The sequence below is a fragment of the Pelmatolapia mariae genome, linkage group LG2 (genome assembly GCF_036321145.2).
Source record: "Pelmatolapia mariae isolate MD_Pm_ZW linkage group LG2, Pm_UMD_F_2, whole genome shotgun sequence".
Taxonomy (NCBI): Eukaryota; Metazoa; Chordata; class Actinopteri; order Cichliformes; family Cichlidae; genus Pelmatolapia; species Pelmatolapia mariae.
In genome coordinates, this window is record NC_086228.1 from 29678276 (window position 1) to 29698264 (window position 19989).

Below are 19989 nucleotides of genomic sequence, written 5' to 3' on the forward strand. Positions count from 1 at the left end.
AAAAAGGTCACCACAAGTAAGATGTTAATAGAGTGACGATGTAGCGAGCTGACACTGGGAGCCTTCTCAACTCGGTACCTGTATAAATAACAGCTTTCCATAGAATCAGTCCAGATTCTGGACTGAGCACCATGGCCAAGACCAAAGAGCTTTCCAAGGATGTCATGGACAAGACTGTGGACCTACACAAGGTTGGAATGGGCTCCACACAGCTGGGTGAGAAGGTGACAACAATTGGTGCAATTATTCACAAATGGAAGAAACCTCTCCCTCAGTCTGGAGCTCCACGCAAGATCTCACCTTGTGGAGTTTCAATGATAATGAGAACGGTGAGGGACCAGCCCAGAACTACTCGGGAGGAACTTGTCAATGATCTCACAGCAGCTGGGACCAAAGTCACCAAGAAAACAGTTGGTAACACACTACACCATGAAGGACTGAAATCCTGCAGTGCCCGAAAGGTCCCCCTGCTCAATAAAGCACATGTACAGGCCGGTTTGAAGTTTGTAACTGAACATCTCAGTGATTGAGAGGCGGGCTGGGTGAAAGTGTTGTGGTCAAATGAGACCAAAATCCAGCTCTTTGGCATCAACTCAACTCGTCGTGTTTGGAGGAGGAAGGATGCTGCCTATGACTCCAAGAACACCGTCCCCACCGTCAAACATGGTGGTGGAGACATTATACTTTGGGGCAACCCGTTCTCACTCCCGACGCGTAAAATACTGACGATTTGTCACGTCCCTTAACTTCTCATGCTGACGCTAAAGGTACCGTTCCACGTTTTTATGCGACGCTGTGGGTTGTCAATTCATTCCAATATGAACCCGCTCGCGGCGATCAGAGACACTTCGAGCAGAGGCTCCAGCCATCCATTTACTCCAATAATAACCCCGTCACGGCGAAACATGACGCCGTAAAGCACAATCTAACTGGAGAACCGGGAACCCTCTCCGCGAACGGGTTTTTCTCCCTAATTTAATGCTTTCTTTTACAGTTTTTCTCGATTGCTAAAACACATTTCTTGAAACTACGCCTCATATCCGCACAACAGTAAACACAAATCCATAACATCTCACTCAATTCCCCAAACATCCTATTTCCAGGTCAAAATGAAGCTCTACACCCAAAACTATTCACTCCTGCTGAAAAACCGAACTTTGCCCTCAGACATCAAACACAAGCCCTTAAAAAACACACACACTACAACAGAGTTTTGCACACTGGTACAATTAATTCAAAACAATAGTTCCAAAACAATTAGGTTGCTTATGGTTCTCCCCTTCAAAACCCTTGTCACATGATAAACACAAAAGACGCAACCAATGTATGTACAGTGGCACATTGTCATTCATGTACTATACAGTACAACACACACCAGAAACATTATCCCACCACAGCATCTTGTCTTTGGTCTGGGTCAGGCCAGAGAATCTCATCCACATCACAGGCTATATTGGCCCCAGCCAGGCAGCGGGGGTAAAATCCTCTTGCATGCCTGATCCACCCCTGGCATGCATCTACTGATATGTCTAGGCAGGCCTCTTCCATGGCCTGAAGGAGGTGAACACGGACATAAGGTTCTCGGTCATACACTTTCCACCGCCATGCCGAAAATAACTCCTCTATCGGGTTTAGAAAGGGGGAGTATGCAGGCAGAAAGATATTAGAAAACCTTGGGTTATTGGTAAACCAGTCACGAACCAGAGCAGCGCGATGGAAGCTGACGTTATCCCACACAACAACGTAGTGAGGCTGCTCTGGCTGTGCTGGTTCCCTGTAGTCCAGCTGGAACATATGTTGTCTTAAACCATCAAGAAAAGCAAGGAGAAGCATAGTGTTATAGGGTCCTAGTACGGCATGGCGGTGGAGTACCCCTCGTTGGCTGATGGCTGCGCACATAGTGACATTCCCCCCACGCTGACCAGGGACATTTACAATAGCCCGATGGCCAATTATGTTCCTCCCCCTTTTCCTTCTTTTGGTCAGGTTAAAACCTGCCTCATCCACAAAGATCATTTCATGGGGAACAGGCCGTCCTTCAATCTCAAAGATTCTCTGCAAAACACATAACACAGTAGCGTCAATCGGTACCCTGAACCAAAGTTCAAGAGTGCTGAAATGGCAGCATAAACTGCCATGCTGTGATGGTACACAATACCTTATACAGTATCAAAACTCATACCTGAACATATTCCACACGTTGGTTTTTCACTCTGTCAGAGTTTCGTTCGAAAGGGACTCGGTATGCCTGTTTCATCCGGAATTGATTCTTTCGGAGGATGCGGTCAATTGTGGAGAGGCTGATGGCATTTATGCCTCGAAAAAGATGATCATCCTCAATCACTCTCCTTTGAATCTCTTGCAGGCGGATTACATTATTTGCAATTACCATGTTTACAAGTTCCCTCTCTTGCTCCTCCGACAAAAGCCTTAACCTGCCTCCACCAGGTGGTCGTCTCTGTGTCCTACAAAAATAGAAGCACTCATTACTGTAACTGTCACACATTCATTTTACAGGAAAATAATGGAAACATACTGAAACTCAAGACACATAAATTCAGTAACTTAAACGTTACTGTACAAAGCAGTCTTACTGCAAGTACACCTACCTGTTTTCCTCCCTGAAGGTTCTGATGATGGAGGCAGCAGTGAAGCGACTCAAATTTGGTTGTACTCGTTGCCCAGCCTCCCTCATAGTCATCCCATGGACAAGGACATGGTCAACTAAAGTGGCTCGAATTTCATCCGAGACTGACTGTCTTCGTGCCCTTGCTCTTCCCCTTCCTTGTCGCCGTCGTTCTCCACCTCCACCTCCTTCACCACCTCCTCCTCCTCTTCCACCACGTCCTCCTCCTTCACCACGTCCTCTTTCTCCACCACGTCCTCCTCTTTCACCACGTCCTCCTCCTTCACCACGTCCTCTTTCTCCACCTCCTCCTCCTCTTCCACCACGTCCTCCTCCTTCACCACATCCTCTTTCTCCACCACGTCCTCCTCTTTCACCACGTCCTCTTTCTCCACCACGTCCTCCTCTTTCACCATGTCCTCTTTCTCCACCACGTCCTCCTCCTTCACCACGTCCTCTTTCTCCACCACGTCCTCCTCCTTCACCACGTCCTCTTTCTCCACCACGTCCTCTTCCTTTGCATCTCTTTGGATCCATTGTTTCAAACCTGAATGAGCTGACTTTGGCCCTTTTATCTATCCATCGCAGGTTCTGATTGGTGTGTGCTAAATTTTGACTCCTAGTGTTTCCACCTGGTTAATTGTGTGCTAATTGGGCTCAAGCTATGCTGACTTACGTTAACATTATTGCATGCTAGTGCTTTCTACATGACTACATGGTGTAAGCACTGTAAAATGTAGGGATTTGTGTGTAGAGTTTTGCAGTACCAGTTCACCAAATTTGAGTCATGTGTCAAAGCAGGGAATAGTGTTTATAGTTCAGGGAAATGGGTGAGCTTTTTGACCAATAGCGTTTATGGTTTTGAAATTTTAGTTTAGAGGCCTGGTTATAGTGTTTAAGCAATCGAGAAAAACTGTAATGACATCGTTAACATTTCTCAACAAAAACACATGAAAGTATCACTGATAATTCAACAATAAAATCGCTTCATGTTGTGGCCATCACACAGTGTTTTCCAAAGTGATTCACGATCTGAAAGTGCGCAGATTTAACGTACATAATCCTTTGTTCGGTTTATTATTTTCATTTCACACGTAAAACACATTTATAGATTCATTCACCACTCCTGTTAGTTTTGGATGGATTCCAACCAATCAGACGCAACCTGTGTAAGCAAAGGATGATGGGAGAACGGAGAGACCCATTTATAAGAATAAGAAAAGGAGGCGGAACTGATTGATTCTAATGCAGGTATGTAAAAATATATATATATTTAAAGTAATACCTTGATGTGTGTTTCAAAGTTTGTTTTTCATAAAAGCTTCAAACAAACAGAGGTGACTGATCTCGGAAACGATTGGCTACAGCTACCGTCAGCATGCTTGCTAGGTAATGACTACACGTGGCTACTGCAGCATTAGCCATTTAATCCAACGATGATGGATTTAATCTATTACAAACATTAAAGGACTTGTGTGTTGCAAAATACCCTCACATGGTGCGTAAAGCAGTTTTTGCGCTAAGAGTTCTGCTAGCTCTTTATAAACTGATGATGCTAACGTTAATTGCTAACGTTAACCGGAGCGCCAAGACTGAAAATCATTTGAATTGTGTCAGTTATTTGTTTATGTCACTGAGTTCTGCAAAAATCTCTTTCCTCTTTAGCTTGAAAATGAGTGATTCAGAGGATCCCGAGCTGGAGGAAGAGCTTCAGGCTGCTGATGAACTCCTTCAAGATATGCAGGTAACATTTTTTAGTGGAAACAGTTGTTAAAGAGGGAACAAGCTTGTCTAATATTTTGTACGGAGTAAACGTTATATTATTTGAATTTTTTTAAATACATTTTTATATATGTGTATATATAAGTTTATGTCAAATTAAGTTGGTTAACTTAAGATGTTTGATAATCTTTGCTTTAATCATGGACTGTATTTTAGGTGTTCCCTTTTTTCCTTGTTAATTGCGTAGAATGATGCACAGAGTGAACCTCAGCCAAGACCAGTGTGCTGGAAAAAACGTGACAGACAGCGAGATTTTATTACTCAAAGACCATCAACCAGTCGAAGTACTAGTTGCATGCCACGTGGTCAGTGTTCACACAACCATTGATTTTATCTCACAACTTGTTTTCACCAAAGAATTTAAGTAAGTAAATATTCTTGAATCTCTTTTTTTCCCCCAGTGTCCAGAGATCAGCATCAATGTCCACGTGAAGAACCTAGTTATGTTGCCAGTGTCAACCCAACAAAAGGTTTTGAACGTTGTATATTTATGTGGTATGCGTATTTTGACTTTTGTTGTCATGATGCCAGGTCTCTCTTGAAAATGAGATTTTTAATCTCAATGAGATTTTTTACCTGGATAAATAAAGGACAAATAAAAAAGGTACTTTACCTTCTTGTATATATTGTGATTTCTGTTTACTTTTATATTTGTTGTTATAGTTGAGTTATGCAGGGCTTTTGTGCAGTCCTAAGAAACATACTGCCTAGAGTGTTTTTCACTTTGTGGAAGAGTTTCTTCCTTTCTTTCTTTTTTTTCTGTTAGTGTATGGAACTGAGGTGCTTCGTCAGGAGCTCCTTCAGTTGTTGGAGGATGGAGAAGAGGACGCAGCCATGACTTGTGAGACGTCGTCTGAGTCAGCTGCTACTCACTTTGCGATCAGAAATATGGTGTCCTCGCAAAAGTGGAAAGAGGCCAGGCCTTGTCTTATAGACAATATGTTAGCTACTCTGGATCCACAGTCACACCGTGTGTGTCAGTGTGGCAAACAAGTAGTTTTGAGGTGTCTGGACTGCCTGCCTCTTCCATTCCTTTGTGCTGACTGTGATATTGCAGTTCACACACGCTTTGTCCTGCACAACAGAGAGGCAGTAACAGGAGGGTTTTTGCAGCCTTCATCAGAGTTTCACAAGCCAATAGGTACGGTTTTTAAGTCTTATGCAGTTCTTGCTATGTACTATGAGTGGGTGCTGTTATTGTATATTTATTGTGTATCAGTTAATTTCCAATTCTTTTTATATATATTGTGTGTTTTAATGTTAGTTCGGCTGTTGCCTGTGCAAAGGCCAGACCATGTGTGTGACTGCCCAGCAGGTAACGTTGAGGTTTCACCCGGCGCAATTGTGGCTCTTGTAACCATAAATGGTAAGTTGCCCTTTTGTCACACACTACATACACAATAGATGTGTTTGGAGGTTTTATTGCAAATTGTGCATTGCTATCTTGGTTTGAATTAGCCTCGGCCCGCAGTATATGTGGGCACCTGTCAAAGGTCATTTGGATTTACCAGACCGATTTGAAAACAACATGAAATCTTCACAACATGAAAAAAATGAATGCTTTGAGCCATGACTGAATTTATCCTTATCCTTTCTAAAGGCCGTTATAACCTTGCACTGCCAGTGGTGAGCTGCACCAGCTGTGGCCTAATGTGGTCCCCCTCAGTTAAGGACATCCTGGGTAGTGGATATTGGCCTGGCACCTTAAATTTCTGCACCCTGTTTTCAATGGATGTCTTTCAGTCTTTCTATGACATTAAGAAGGCTGCACCAGGGATGTCACTTAAGGCATTTGTCAAAATGCTGGATGAACGAACAGCCCATTTTGGAAGGGTGACTTTCTAAATTTGTCAAGTTTAAGGAAATTGTGCAAATCAATGTTTATGATGACTGTCCTTGAATATTCTGTTGTATGTCCCCTATGTAAAAGACTGGCCGAATATCAGCTGATGCCTTCAGTAAAAGTTTCTTGGAGTGGAGTGCTGTAAAGTTTGAGGTGGACAGGATGTGCAAGGAGCCATGCTTCAGCTGCCCTGCCTGCACTCCAGACATGCTTGCCGTCTCAGTTGATGGAAACCGCAAGCTTTATCGCTTTCAATCTAATGCAAGGTACGTTATGCATTGTGTACATAAATCAAATATGGATTTGTAAAAAAATGTATTTTAATGTTTCTTTTCAAACAACTGTCACTGTGTTCGTTCAGCACTTCAGAGCAGGCGAACTTTGAAGGTGTCTTCATTGAAAAAGATGAGGAAGTTGCTGAGTTTGTGAAATACATCCAGAGACACACAAATCATGTAAGATACACATATATATTAGTGCTGTTAGCGTTAATCTTGTTAAAATGACGTTAATGCCATAACCATATACACATAGGTGTGTGTGTGTGTGTATATACATATATGGATGGGTGGATATTTATTTTATTTTTCTGTTGGTGTTGTCGTAATACTATTTACTTTACTTTATCTTAATGTGTACTTAATTTTGTCACCATGTGTATTTAAAAACAACAACAACATGATTTTCATTTTGTGTTATCAGTGCTGTCCTGGGGAGATATGAGGTCTTGTGTGATTTAAGGCTAATTCAGCTAATTGTTATGCATTTGTTTTAAAAAGTTTGTCCCTGATAGGGCTTAATCATGTCATGTCTTTTATGTTAAAATCTTTGAGTGTATAGGTCCCGGGGAAAGGGTTGTGCAGATCTTCATCTTGGACTGCAGCAAAGGAGTCGTCCAAAAAGTCCACTGGGAAGTTGGATGAAGAGGGCATGGAAATAGCTGTTTGTCGCCACGGAGTCCTCCTAGCTGCATTGAACATGTTTCGAGGAGAGATCTTTGCTTACCCTCTTTTTCTCCAGAGGAAGTTGGCAGCTAGCGTGCAAGGACATATTACGTTCCTTTGCTCCGATGTGGCCTGTAAATATTTCCCCTATTTAACCAAGGTGGCTCAGCAGTGCCCTGAGCTGAGGAACCTCTTGTCAATGCGTCCTTTTCTCTCCGTCATGCATGCAAAGGCTCACACTTGGAAATGCGAGGTATACTGCAGCTTGTAGTTTTGGATTAATTTGAGACATTTTGTTATAAGGTTGAATGAATTCAGCAGTCATGTATTGTGACCTCCTTTCTATAGATCAAATGGGGAGGTGCGTGTCAGGATGGGGCCGGTTCAACAGTTGGAGAAGAGGTGGAACAAGTAAACAGTTTCCTGTCTAGGGCGGCCATCACAACGAAGTACATGTCTAAAGCAGGTATGTGTTCGTGTCTGAGATTCCACTCAGTCTCCTGCTCATTAATTCTTATTTGTATACTAACTGAAATGCAGGGCGAACAGAGATGCTGACCCTCTGGCTTTGGGGTGGAACAAAAGAAAAGTGGAACAACTGGGCCGCAGTTTGAGCCAGAGATATCTAAAGGTGATTTTTTTTTTCAAAAACCATTTTAATGTGTGTGGTAATGGGGGAAAAACACCAGTACTCTTTTAATGTCAATATGAATGACATTTATTAATGTATTCTTAGATCATAAGGATCCTTAGAGAACAAGTGGAGAGCCTGAATGCGACCAAAAATGAGCTGGGTGTGGATGACAACACACTGCAGCAATGGGTGGCCGATGTACAGCAATGGGCTGAAGGTGAGTCTCAATATAACGCACTCGTGTATAACAACAGGACCCACCATGGCCTCATTAAAGAACTTAAAGTAGAATTAATATCTTTCTGACAGTGTCAACAAACAATGAAAAACTTGTTATCTTGTTATCTAATGATAATGCAGCACATGAAGGCTACAGATGTCTTATAATGAATATCATCAAGTCAGTGATTACAGAGCCCACTGTAGTTTGGTGACTGTTACTCATCCTGTATTCTGATTAATATTCCTCTCACTTAGAAAGTGATCAAACTGATGGCAGCCTTGGAGCGTTGCAGGCACGAATAGAGGAGCTTGTCGTCATCATCAGAGTGCGAACACAAAGTCTTTACAGACAAAATGGTGTCACAGTTTCTTTGAAATGGACCGTTTGATACTTAGTTTGTACAGCTACTTTGTAAACAGAATAAAATCAGATCCAGGTTTGTTTAAGCTGGATGTGATTTGTTCTAGCAAACAAATTGATGGGTGTAGATTAAAATGTAAATATATACATTATGTGAACGTGTGAATTTTTTATGATTATTTACAGATAGCAACAAGAGGCGACACAGAATTCGCAAGGTCATCTTAGTTGAGAAGAAACGCTTGGCGGCTGCTGTTGACGACTACAACAAGCTTGCTGAACCAACAAAGCAAATCGTATCCAGTGATGCCCTCATGCAGACCGACATTTGGCTCTGGCAGAGCACAAGTGAACGTAAGCTCTTGATTTATAAATATCCTTTTTAAACAAACTTCCAGTATCTGAGCAGTAGTTGAATGTTTTGTTCTTGAATCATAACGTGCTACTATGTTTTCCCATCTGATGTTGTTAAACTGTAGCTGCTGCAGACCTCCAGACAAAGAGAAAGGTCTTTGAGAAGGTGATGGCTGTGAGGCGCCTGAGAGAGGAGGAGATGATCCTTTGCAGGGAGATGCGGCATCACTGGACAGTGTTGCAAATGCGATCTGTGGTGTTGGGGACAATCTCCTCAGACTGTAAGCACTTTATTTATTTATTAAGTTTTTGATGAATCGATTGAAAATAAGAGCAGATGCTAAAGTCTTACTGGATCTTTTACCTATATCTAGATTGCTAGCTAACACTGCCTTCTCCCTTTAAAAAAAATGTTTAATTACAGGATCCTAATTCCTTGTGTTTATGAGGTGAGGTTTTTGTTGTTTGTTTGTTTGTTTGTTTTACTTTACTCATATTTATTTGTTTTGTTCTTTTTACAGCCTCCTTTGTTGGCATGTCGGAGGATGCACAGAAGGGACTCTGTAGCCTGGTTTAAAAAAAACAAAGTGAACTGAAAGCTGAAATGCTCAAAGTAAAGGACGTGTACAAGAGAATCCTCAGCCACCAACCACTCCTGGAAATGGACTCGGAGGAGGAGGAAGACATTCCAGACGATGCCACTGAGAGTGATTTGAGCACTTCTGATGAAGACTGATTGTGTCATCATTGATGTTATGTTTGTTTGCTGTAGTGGTGTGTTTGTTAAGAAGCATGCCAGCACACTGGTGAACTGACAGTCCCAGAATGCACCCGAGCCAGTGACTCGCCCCAGAGCAAATGAAATTGCTTATCTAGAAAGACAACCGTCATCAAAGAAGAAGTAAAAGAGTAAGAAACAAATGGTAAGGGAAGGTACTGCAGGGTAGGAAAGAAAGGCCAGAGCCGTGCAAAATGACCTCCAGCAGGCCACAAATGTGCACGTCTGCTCAAACGGTCAGAAACGGACTCCATGAGGGTGGTATGAGGGCCCGACGTCCATAGGTGGGGTTGTGCTTACAGCCCAACACCGTGCAGGATGTTTGGCATTTGCCAGAGAACACAAAGATTGGCAACTTTGCCACTGGCGCCCTGTGCTCATCAAAGATGAAAGCAGGTTCACACTGAGCACTTGTGACAGAGTCTGGAGACGCCGTGGAGAACCTTCTGCTGCCCATTCCCCAGACCTGAATCCAATTGAGGACATCTGGGACATCATGTCTCGCTCCATCCACCAACTGCACCACAAAATGTCCAGGAGTGGGCAGATGCTTTAGTCCTGGAGTCTGGGAGGAGATCCATCAGGAGAGCATCTGCCACTTCATCAGGAGCATGCCCAGGTGTTGTAGGGAGGTCATACAGACTAGTGAGCCTCATTTTGACATGTTTTAAGAACATCACATAAAACCAGATTAATGATTCTGTATTGCATTGAAGGAACCAACCCAATAGGAGCTAAAGGAATCCTCTTGACATTACTTCACTCAGTAAGTTTATATTATGTTTAATGTGCATTTTCTTCATCAGTTTAGAACATAATATGTTAGCGCTCCCTGGTCCTTTTTGGAGACAGATCCTGAGACAGCAGGCAGCTATGGAGAACTCGTGTCAGCTGTGGTAATTAAGGAATACTTTGATTTAATATTGATTTCATGACAACTATCCTCAGGCACATATTCCTGGATATATACAATGCCATGAGTAAACTCCCATTTTAGAATCATTGCCTTCTTTGATCTGACTTACTGCCTCAGACTTTGGCCCTGTGTCCCCAAAAGTATAGAAAATCCATGACATTGAGTAAGAGGCCTTTATCATGTTATAAGTGAGAGAGTTTGGTGTAACAGTGGTTGAACATGCCAAATCAATCCACAACATACTGCCATTCCCCAGCTGTAACCTGCATATGCATCAAACCAAAATCCAGTATCATAGCCACATGATAGACATAAAGATGAGGTTAAAACGGTTGTATCATTTTGCCAGATAGCTTCATCCCAAAAAAGATAAACATTCTTCAAAAACAAAAGTTTGTGAATATTTGCTGCATTGCCAGGCCTAAACAAACCTGTTAAACTTATCAAATTATTGTCATAGATACAAACCTATTGATTGAAACAGAATAATCCATTGAAGCCTCCATCATCATCCAAGATCACTGTTACTATTCAGATTATTTTATCTCTATTTTCCTCTAGAATGTTTTGAAAATCAGCATTTGATCAATAGACTTTTTAAAAGTTTATTTTGATCCTATTGTTTACGTGTGTAATTGCATTTTTATTGAAATTATGAGGAAAACCCTTAATCAAATTGTATCTTTGATATCTAATAATAATATTAACAATAATGTTACATATGTAATATGTACACAATAACAATGTGCAAACAAACAAGAAAAATAGCAAAAAATGTCAATTTTTTTCTAATACCCTGTATATAAAAACCACGTATGACCACAACTCCAAATGTGCAATTGTCACTGCATCTAAACATGACATATTACAAAAAGGTAGAAACATATAATATACAATATGTTCTGAAGCTGGTACTGGTGCAGTTAACTTTGCTTTAGGCTCCCATACACAGTAGGTGTTACTTACTTTACGTGCAGTGCAGTATTACTTTAACTTGTAATATGTTATAATAAGCAAGTCACTTCTATATTTATGAGGATGTACACAATAATGTTGGCTGATATGTAAAACTATGAGATATCGAGTGCAGGGAAGATATTATTGATCGATCAGATTCATGAATGAGTTAGGTACTTAAGCCACAATTAGAGAGTGAAACAGAGACTGACACTGGCTGAAATGTATAGTAAATATTTTATTTTGAACTTTTATGCTGAACTACAAACTGAACTGTGCGATCCCTGCGACCTGTGGTGCCTGGTTTACTGTGTGTAAAACTGCGCAGGTTCCCATGTGTCATCCCACACTTTGCCACTGTCAGGAGAAAAACATAACAAACAACAACGACAACCACACACACAAAATAGGATAATTTAGGTTGTGACATATGACGATTGTTTAGGATGAAATATCTTCTATATTCATGTCATGCTTTATACACCTTCATTGTAATATCAATTATTCAAATCAAGTCAGAGAGTAATAATATATGTAGTAGATGTCAAGCAGGACCACAGCAGCAGCCACGATCCTTTGGAACCTGCTGGATGAGAGAGCACAGAAACTCCAGGGAAGAAGTTTAGTTACTAACATGCATGAACTGCATTACTGAGACATGTATGTTTACAGATTGTGGTGAGGGAGAGGGGGAGAGTTTTTAGTAAAAGGAGACGTGACTGCATCTTCAACCAATACTGAGCCTGCATAACCCTGAAAGAGACAGACAGAGAGAGAGGGGGGGGGGGGACTAACCCCAGCAGTCTGGTCCTATGACAGCATAACTAAGGGCTGACCTGAACCAGCCCTAACTATAAGCTCTATAAAGAAGTAAAGTCTTATGCCAACTCAGGGCTCGCAAAATTTCAAAATCCCTGGTAGCCCTTCGGGCAGAGACTCTTCAGTTTTTGGTAGCCCAAAATAAATTTAAGTAGCCCGAATAAAAAAGGGAGCAATTTTTTTTATGTTTTGTTTCCTGTTTTGTTTCCGTTACAATATTATACTTTAATGTATAATATTGTAACAGAAACAAAACATTAATCAAAAAAATGTTGAAACACAAATTACAATATTGTATAAAAATTACAATCATCAACTCAAATACTTGGTTGTAATTGAACAGAAATTTCTATGAACTTGTAAGAACTGTACAACAGGAATCAGTCTGTGTCAGATCCTGAATTTGAAATTTCCACTGGAGTCACAGGTAAGAGGCAAGTGGAACCAAGATCTAGGCCATTTGCTTTTTGAAGTTTGCAAAGACTGCTAAATTTTGCCAGTGGTAGTTCACTCTTTGCAACATAGTAGGCTGTTCTAAACAGATTTTTCAGGTTGATTTTTAGTATGTTATTTGCAGACTGAGCAATAATCCATTTCTTGCATTTCTCATGGGTTCTAATGGGGGCCTTTCTTAAAATTACTGGTCCCAGTAACAAAGGCGCTCGTCGACTCAGAAATCGAGGGAAACCAACAACACACCCGGCAGAACATTATGTTATTTACACGGGTGCAACTTCTTATCTTGTGCGCGTATTTTATTTTGACAGCGACTGCGCACCTGCGGACCACTTATGTGCACCCCTGGGTATTTAGCTTGTCATATTCCAGCCACAGAAATTCTTTTGTCCATGAAACCATAAAGCTGCACTTTCTTTTTGCCTTAGTCTGATTTGTCATAACTTTTCCGTTTTGTGGTAAGCTTTTCTTTGGCTGTCACTTCTTCACCCTGACCGGTCTTATTTGGCTCAGCAGAACTAAAATATATATCCTGCTGCCTTTACACACGCACTCACATAACGCTGAGCAATTCTCTGCGCGATCAACCTCTCACATGTTTAAGCTTGCTGCGGGAGAGTTCACTTGTCATGTTTGATAGTAAACTAACGATTGATAAGATGATGTCAGAGGAATTGGTGCGCAAATTATCGTCACTCACCAATCAGTACTGTCGCTCTCTATACGCAGTTCGCGCGATTGCAAAGTGAAAGCAAAAAACAAGCGCAAATTCAAATGCGATTTCAATATGTCACATATAGGGCTGCTCGATTATGGCAAAAATGATAATCACGATTATTTTCACTGAAATTGAGATCTCGATTATTTGATGATATTTATTTAACAATAACAATGTATTGAATAATGGCTTTAAAGATTGTCAAAAATAGTATAAAATAGTGTGCAAATACTGATAACAGTGCAAATGTTTGCAATATAAAAAATAAAATGTAGCTAGATGCAGCACAGGGTTTCTGGCAAATAAAACTGGATGAGAAAAGTTCAAAATACTGTACTTTCAATACACCTTTTGGCAGGTACAGATTCCTCAGAATGCCATTTGGCATAATCTCAGCATCTGAGATTTTTCATCGTGCCATGGACAACATGTTAGAGGGATTACAAGGTGTTCGCTGTTATGTTGATGATGTGGTTATTTGGGGCTCCACCCTACAAGAACATAATGAAAGACTGGTGAAGGTGCTGCAACGTGTGAGGGAGAATGGATTAAAGCTAAATCGTGACAAGTGTTATTTTGGTGTGAAGGAAATAACATTTTTAGGAGATAAGTTCTCTGCTGGAGGTATTGAGCCAGATGAAAGAAAGATAAAAGCCATTGCGACAATGCCACGCCCAACTGATAAGAGAGGTGTGCTCAGAGTGATGGGAATGATAAACTTTGTTGGAAGATTCATACCTAACTTGTCAGTGAGAACATCAGCACTAAGGGAGTTACTTCGTGATTCCATAGAATTTAAATGGACAGCGAGGCATGAACAAGAATGGAACGATTTGAAAACCACACTGACAACGCGCCCAGTGCTTGCATATTATGATCCAACTAAGAGTCTGAAAATCTCAACAGATGCCTCAAAGGATGGGCTTGGAGCTGTTTTACTTCAAGCTGAAGAGGGGGGCTGGAAACCAGTTGCTTATGCTTCTAGATCCATGACTGAGTCTGAAACCAGATATGCTCAGATTGAGAAAGAATGTCTTGGGCTGGCATATGGACTTGATATTTTTCACTGTTATGTCTATGGTCTTTCTACCTTTACAGTTGAGACAGATCATCGTCCTCTTGTGTCAATCATTAAGAAAAATCTGAATGAGATGTCGCCGAGGATTCAACGTCTCATGATGAAACTGCAGAGGTACAGCTTTGACTTGATGTACACACCAGGCAAGCATTTAGCTTTAGCAGATGCACTGTCGCGAGCATCACAGGTGTGTAACACAAGCTCCACTGAGAAAGAAGTAGATGATCATGTTAATATGATTGTGGAGTCTCTGCCAGTGTCTGACTCAAAGATAAAACAAGTATGTGAGGAGACAGCTGCAGACAGGGAGCTGCAAACGGTGATGGACAATATCCAAGGTGACTGGCCCAAAGGGTCTTGTTCAAAGTATTATCATGTTAGATCAGAGCTCAATGTGGTGAATGGACTGCTGTTGAGAGGCAATAGGATTGTGATACCACATAGTCTGAGAAAGCTGATACTTCAAAGAATACATGAGGGACACCTGGGAATAGAAAAGTGTAAAAGGAGGGCTAGAGACACTGTGTATTGGCCTGGTATTAATAAAGACATTGAGACCATGATCGGAAAGTGTGAAACATGTAACAAGTTTCAGAGCAGACAGGCAAGAGAACCCATGATGATTCCTGATCTTCCAACAGCGCCATGGAGGAAAGTAGGAACAGATTTATTTCATTTTAATGGGAAAGACTATCTGTTGGTGATAGATTATTACTCTAACTTTCCTGAGATTGCTCTGCTTACAAGTACAACTGCTAATAATGTGATCACACATGTGAAGTCTATCTTTTCCAGGCATGGAATACCAGAAACTGTAATTAGTGACAATGGTCCTTGCTATAACTGCAAAGAATGGCAGAATTTCGCAAGAGAATATGGCTTTAAACATGTCACATCAAGTCCTCAACATCCACAGGCAAATGGCAAGGCTGAAAAAGGAGTGCATATCATCAAGCAGCTTCTGAAGAAGGCTACAGACAGTCAATCAGATCCTTATTTAGCTCTGCTGAGCTACAGGACTGCTCCTCTTGACTGTGGTTTATCCCCTGCAGAATTGCTGATGAATCGTAAGCTACACACCACTTTGCCCTGCTATGCAGAAAGCAAGCAGAGTGAAGAAATTATAAAAAAGCAAGAACATCTGAAATGGAAACAAAAACAGCAATACGACAAAGGAACAAGAACACTTGGATTGCTTGCAAAGGACGATGTAGTGAGAATCCAAGATCAGAATGCATGGAACAGGAAAGCCATTGTTCTTCAGGAAGTAGGTCCGAGATCATATGACGTAAGAACTGAAGAAGGTCATGTGTTCAGAAGGAACCGTCGCAAATTACTAAAGACTAAAGAGACATTTCAGGAGGAACAAAGTGGTGAGGATGATGAAAATGTTGATGTGTCACATGCAGAAACAGTGTCTGATTTGAAACCACTGGATGGACATGAGTATGTGGAGAAAAGTGAAGTGGTTTCAGAACCTGTATTGAGGAGGTCAGAGCGTAAGGTCAAAAGACCAGTTAGGCTTAATCTGTAAAGCTAAAACTGGATTTGTTTTTATCTTATATTTTGATGGTGTTGAAAAAAACAATTGAAAAAATATTAATGTAAAACAATTATGTGTATATGTTAGTTTATGAGACCTATGTTGTATATAATTCAGAGGAAAGGGGATGTGTTGATATGTAGGTGTTCATGTAATAATATGGTTTACCAGCAGGGGGGCGCTGTGTCTAAGACAGCTCATGAATGCCTCCAGGGGAGCACATAAAAGAAGACTGGTCTGTGGTGTGACAGCAAGGGTGTCAATAAAATGTTTGGAGCAGTAGCTCGTAAGATAAGTGAATGCTGTGTTATTTTTAACAAGCGCTACGAAGACAACACAAACATCTATGTTTAGTGAACTTTGCCATGTCGCTCTGTGGTGCAGCTACGACACCAAAGTTTACACACTATGTCTACTTGATCCACGTCTGACTCCGCGAACCCATAATGTTTCCACACCACTGAAGGGGTTTTTTTTACCTCTCTTTTCAACCAACGGCAGTCACTCTCCTCTCCAAATAACTTCTGCTTAGCTTTCCGAGCTTCCCTCTGTTAGCTCCTCTTAATGGTTGTGCCGCGTGTTCGAAACGCAGAGAGGTGCGCTCGATTTGCCACACGGAGCAGCGCGAGAGTAAAGCACGAGGGAGGTGCTAATAATCGGCTCGGTCATTTTTAATGATCGTTGAAAGCCCAGATCGTAATTTAGATTAAAATTCGATTAATTGAGCAGCCCTAGTCACATATTGACAGTGGTTCACCGATGCTAATGACATATTTACCCAGCTACATTTCTGAAAGAATGCAAAAGCACTGACATATATTTTTCCTTCCTATGATAGCCCGACGGGCAGGGCAGGGATAGATTCCGGTAGCCCGACTGGAAAAATCGCTAGCCCCGGGACGTCGGGCTAGCGATTTTGCGAGCCCTGCAACTCTTAAAAGTATTGACCATGTCCACCGCCAAAACTCATAATGGACTTTGGAGGTGGACTGCTATCAAGCTCCTCACAGAAGAGCAGCTTGACAGCTAAAAGCTCCCAATTTACTTTAGTCAAAATACATGAATTCAAATTGAGGTGATAACTATTTATCAACAATATGAATGTCTGTTCCCCTCCAACAAAGTTGTTACTACATAGCAGAGAGAGCTATCGTGCATCGGTAATGTGGACCCGTATGAAAAAAGGCAGTGGAGCGGAAACCCAGACAGCCTACCGCCGTTGTCCTATCCCGATATCGTCGCGTACCTTGTCTGTGGAGTCAGCGCATACACGGCGAATCATTTTCGGAATTATAAATTCCTGGAGGCGCACATCTAATTCACAAACGGTTGGGTACAAGATTTGGCCGTTTTTAAGCCTCCACGTTGTGAGTACGTTGACCATATGACCAAGATACAGCCAGAGGTTGCCAGCTGTGCGTTGCCATGTAAATAGTTTGCATTTCATGTGTATGTACTTGCTTAGTACATGTGAACAGATCTTGAATAAAAAAAATAAACATACTTTTCGTTTCTGTTTCATATTTCATATGCTGGTTTGCCTGCAATAATGCCAAATAATACGCTACTCCGTCAACATGATGTGGTTCTGCAGCATCACACATTAGTTTTATCTAATTATCTATGACCTCAGCGCATTCAAAATAACACTAAAAGCCTATTAAGAGAGATATGAATTTATTTAGAACTCACCGGAAAGAAAATGCCGCGAGCAAACCAACAAAAAATTGGGGATGGCAGAGAACTCGATATCCGCACATGGCCAGTTGCAGACACACTGGTGGTCCTGTGCTGGTCCATGTGTGGATTATCTCTGGCAAACCTGATCTGGGCCACCAAAGGCCGTCATTCTTTAAGGTATGTGGGCCATGTGTAAGTTGTGTGCAGCCGCAGGCCTGTTGTAGACACACACTGGCCCAGAACAGTTTCAGCTCTGGCTCCAGATGTCAGCCTAATGTGTACCTTAATCAAGCCATGTAATAACAACATGTGTCAGAACATAATAGTGCAAAAGTAACATGACGAAACTCTGTTCAGACAGTGAATGAACTGATTCTTATATAGCGCTTTTCTACTCTCCCAGATTACTCACAGTGCTCTATACAACATGCCACATTTACACACTTTCTCTAAACTGCTTCCTAACTACATTCATAAACATTCACGCTCTCGACATGCAGACGCCAGGGATCAAACCACTAACCTTCTGATCCGTAGATGACCTGCTCTACCTCCTGAGCTACAGCCACCCAGTGGTAAACATGAATAAACCCTCACTAGGTTTTGGATAAAGTGTACACTCACAAACCTGTCAAACCTGCATTTGAAACATTGGCTACCATAGCAGAATAGTATTGCAACATGGCATTTGGGTCTAACTAAAATAGGACAATAGGAACATAAACAGTGCCATCATTGCCAGACCTGGCCCACATCTGGTTGACATACACCCTGCCATGACACCAGTCAGTCAGAAGTGCCAGCTTGATGCCAGATCTGGGCCAGACCTGTTTTCTATGAGCCTGGGCCACATAAACCAAACTACAATCGGGCCAGATTTGGCATGCCATCACATAAACAGTGCCATCTACACCAGGCCTGGCCCATATCTGGATGACCACTTACCATGCCAGAAGCCAGCCAGCAGTGCCAGCTTGACACCAGATCAATGTCTGTGTGTACACGCTGTGTGTACACAAATCAGCTTTACCTGGGTGCTGCTGACTGACTGCCTGTCGAACAACTGATACGCTGCAAGCAAATGATTCTACTGTTTGATTTCACTCAGACACTCAGTGCTTCTCCCGGGATGTCTCCATTCCGTTTCTGTCTTCTGTCCTGGCTTTACTATTTGCTGCTGACATTATCTGACTCCAGGTCTCTCTTTCCTTGCATGTGGCTTCATCAGCTCAGGGGCACTCCTTCTCAGCAGACATCCCACATAGCAGACAGGTCTGGCACGGATCTGGTGTCAAGCCGACACTGCTGGCTGACTTCTGGCATGGTAAGTGGTACGTCATCCAGATCTGGGCCACCAAAGGGCAGTCATTCTTTGCAGTATGTGGGCCATGTGTAAGCACATTGTGTGGGCCAGATCCAGACCATACCAATTTTGCCATGTGGGATGGTGCCCCTAAAATAGAGTATCAGGGTAAGGGTTCAGTCTGTCCTACCACCTCACTCAGTGCTGTCATTAAATTCCTTGAAACTCCCCAAGGCCTTACATACTGTCTCACAGTGTAATTTATACACTTCACCGAGGCTAAGTGAGTGCTCACCACAGCACAGGTCATTGGCTGCCCCTCCCCTATTTTGCAGACACCTAGGTGTCAGCAGAGCTAAGGCAGTCACAGAGCACCAACCATCCTGCAGCTCACCTGTTCAACCTGCTGCACTTTGGGAGCGATACAGGTGAATACAAACCAGAACTCAGGAGCAGTTTCTTTCCACCATGAATCACTGTACTGAACACACACACATGCTCCACCCAGACTCACTCATCAGTACCTCTCATACACATACAATACACATACAATACACACACACACACACACACACATGTCTGGTTTGCTATCCTCGTGGGGACATCCCATTGACATAATGCTTTCCCTAGCCCCTTACCCTAACCCTAACCATTAAAAATGAATGCCTAACCCTAACCCTTACCCTAAACCTAACCATAACCTAATTGTAACCCTGACAGTAAAACCGCATTTTGAGTGTGAAAATTGCTTTCAACCCCGAGGGGACCTGGATTTTGGTCCCCACGGTGCAGAAAGTCCCCACCAGGATAGTAAAAGTCAGATTTTGGTCCCCACCAGGATAGTACGAACCCGTACACGCATTACACACACACACACACACACACACACACACACACACACACACACACACACACACACACACACACACACAGCAAAACAGAATCGCACACTAACATACACATCACCTCAACACA

General features: G+C 42.1%; 1 protein-coding gene and 1 long non-coding RNA gene across 2 annotated transcripts; one reads left to right on the forward strand and one right to left on the reverse strand.

Annotated features, from left to right (window-relative positions):
* Window positions 1–1198: 1198 nt before the first annotated feature.
* Window positions 1199–2701, reverse strand: LOC134634316 (uncharacterized). Its single transcript, XM_063483454.1, has 3 exons — window positions 2610–2701; window positions 2183–2465; window positions 1199–2055 (listed from the first exon to the last, which is right to left on the reverse strand). The coding sequence occupies exons 1-3, from the start codon at window positions 2699–2701 to the stop codon at window positions 1384–1386; spliced, it is 1047 nt and encodes a 348-aa protein (XP_063339524.1). The 3' UTR covers window positions 1199–1383.
* A 2983-nt stretch (window positions 2702–5684) lies between these two features.
* On the forward strand, window positions 5685–6459 carry LOC134637068 (uncharacterized). Its single transcript, XR_010095061.1, has 3 exons — window positions 5685–5774; window positions 6009–6241; window positions 6339–6459. It is a non-coding gene; the product is annotated as an uncharacterized LOC134637068 (long non-coding RNA).
* Window positions 6460–19989: the final 13530 nt, after the last annotated feature.

Coding starts and splice junctions, on each gene's coding strand:
- LOC134634316 (XM_063483454.1), bottom strand. CDS start 2,701: ATGACTATGAGGGAGGCTGGGCAACGAGTACAACCAAATTTGAGTCGC. Junction 2,466..2,609: donor ACCTTCAGGGAGGAAAACAG/GTAGGTGTACTT, acceptor CTATTTTTGTAG/GACACAGAGACGACCACCTG. Junction 2,056..2,182: donor AACGTGTGGAATATGTTCAG/GTATGAGTTTTG, acceptor TGTGTTTTGCAG/AGAATCTTTGAGATTGAAGG.